The sequence below is a fragment of the Aplysia californica genome, unplaced genomic scaffold (genome assembly GCF_000002075.1).
Source record: "Aplysia californica isolate F4 #8 unplaced genomic scaffold, AplCal3.0 scaffold00231, whole genome shotgun sequence".
In the NCBI taxonomy this organism is placed as follows: Eukaryota; Metazoa; Mollusca; class Gastropoda; order Aplysiida; family Aplysiidae; genus Aplysia; species Aplysia californica.
In genome coordinates this window covers 138215-140556 of record NW_004797501.1, presented here as the reverse complement: position 1 = coordinate 140556, position 2342 = coordinate 138215, and the positions used below count along the sequence as shown (strand labels likewise).

At 43.5% G+C, this 2342-nt stretch overlaps 1 protein-coding gene across 1 annotated transcript in view; it reads left to right on the top strand.

The window, feature by feature from the left end:
- The window catches only part of LOC101859788 (gamma-aminobutyric acid receptor subunit alpha-3-like), a gene marked incomplete in the record, with an annotated part of 175432 nt that overhangs the window by 142139 nt on the left and 30951 nt on the right, over window positions 1-2342 (top strand). The window contains 1 exon segment of the mRNA XM_035970178.1: window positions 1263-1336. Within this exon segment, the coding sequence (XP_035826071.1) occupies window positions 1263-1336 (74 nt within the window).

Sequence of the window (2342 nt, the reverse complement as noted above, 5' to 3'; positions counted from 1 at the left end):
ACACACACACACACACACACACACACACACACACACACACACACACACACATCTACACACACGATACACACACAAACACATACACACACATCTACACACTATACACACACACATAAACACATACACACACACACACACACACACACACAAATATATGAAACACTCGGAACGTGCCTGCTACAATATTTTTTAGAATACATATTATCTTCAGCTCGCCACCTCTACAGCCAAATGTTTCGACAAAAAATTATCTCCTCTGTCTGCGTTTGGATCTGACATCCTACTGGGAGAACACAGTGCGCTTACATCAAAAACGTGATATCTCATAACCTCATACCGCAATCCCTATATGACTGCATTCATATTCTCGTCTTTAGCACGTAAAAGACTGGTCTATCTACAATCGTCTCTGGTTCATCCCTGGTGTCCCAACGCGATCGTTTTCTCTGTTCCCATCGATGATTGGTGTGGTTTCCGGTGTGGTTTGCTACTTCTTCTCAATTAAACGTCTATCGCCCCTTTCTCTCCTAATTTTATTTGCATGATACTCCCTAGAGACGCCTTTAATATTCGGCCCTCGTATGCCCAAATGCATTACAAGTGCCGTAAAACTCTTACGAACACTAACGTACTGGAGTTCTGGTTTAGCTTGTGAACATATTATTTAGCTTGTGAACGGGTTAAGAAGGCTAGTGTATCGAAGATCTTGTCGTCCTCTTCCCTGATGTATCAATGCCTTTCTCCCTGATGCCTTACTGTCTTTCTTCCCTAATATCTTACTGTCTTTTTATCTGATAATTTACTGTCTTTCTCCCTGATACCACACCTTGATATCTCCCTAAAACCTCACTGTTTTTCTCCCTGACATCTTACTCTCTTTTTATCTGATACCTTACTGTCTTTTTATCTAACATCTTACTGTCTTTCTCCCTGATACATGACTGTCTTTGTCCATTATTCTCCTTCTATCCCTGTTTTCCCCCCTATACTGACTATCCCTGTATCCCTGTTTATCTCTGTTTATCACTATTCCTCTTTGTATATCCCTGTTTATCCCTGTATATCACTGTATATCCCTGTTTCTCCCTGTTTCTCCTTGTTTTTCCGCAGTATATCCTTGTATCTCCCTGTATCCCTGTTTATGCCTGTTTCTGTTTCCCCCTATGCCCCTGTTAATACTTGTTTCTCCCTATTTCTCCTTGTTTCTCCCTGTTTACCCCTTTTTTGTCCCTGTTTATCCCTGTTTCTCCCTGTGTCCACAGACAAGACGTGCTGGAGATCCTGATCGTCAACTCCAGTACCTACAACGCGCGGATAGCCCCGGACTATGAGCAGGGTAAGTACATGTAAGTCTTACATGTTGGGGGGGGGGGAGGGGGGCAGGATGGTTTTATTCTGAGATGTGGGAGTACATTAGTTTTAGTTTTAATAAGAGTTTCGCAGCACGTGCAACGCAATAAGGTCATATAAGTGCCGAAGAATCGATGTGTTAAAAGAGAGTAATACGGGGTGCTCACTACGGTTGGTTCGGGCCGATCATCCAACTCGTCGCCTGACACTGAAAACAAATACGATTGTTTTTTAGGCGACCGAGTCGGGCGATCGGCATATCGGCCGATTCCATCTGTAGTGGGCACCCCGTATAAATAACACTCACTTAAAAGAAGGCGAGATAAGGTACGCGATAGATGTTTAATAGGTAAGAAGGAGCAAACCACACCAGAGCACCCCCCATCCACCCCCTGTGAGAGTACTCAGAAAGGGTGGGGGGGGGTAGTTTTTTTCTGAGATACAGGAACACATTGAAAGAGGGTATCTTTTATCAGATAGAAAATAAGTGTGCTCAACTCCCTGCTTGAAGTGCATAGATAAACAAGGAATGAAATAAATGGTTTGGACTTCTATCAAAACTACCACCAGGCAGTAGAGCAGCAAGAGCATACAACCTCAGATGGATACAGAGGAAGAGGCGGGGCCCAAGAAAAGATAGAGGGGGTCAGAGAAGCTTTAGACAAAAGCAATATGATAACCATGCAACTGGCGACACAACAAACAAGAAAACACGTTTGCTTCTCCCCTAGACACTGTAAAGTACCAGATGCCGGACAAAGAAGAAAAAATGCTTTTTATCCTACGAGCTTTTGGATGTGGGGTCTTGCATGGCTGTGGTAGTGGCGGAAAAATGGTGATGAGAGGGACGGTAGGGGCATAGAAGAAGAAGAAAAAGAAGAACAAGAACAAGAACAAGAACAAGAACAAGAAGATGAACAACAAGAACAAGAAGGAGGAGGAGGAGGAGGATAAGGGGAAGAACAGCGACAACTGCAGCAAAAATAACAACA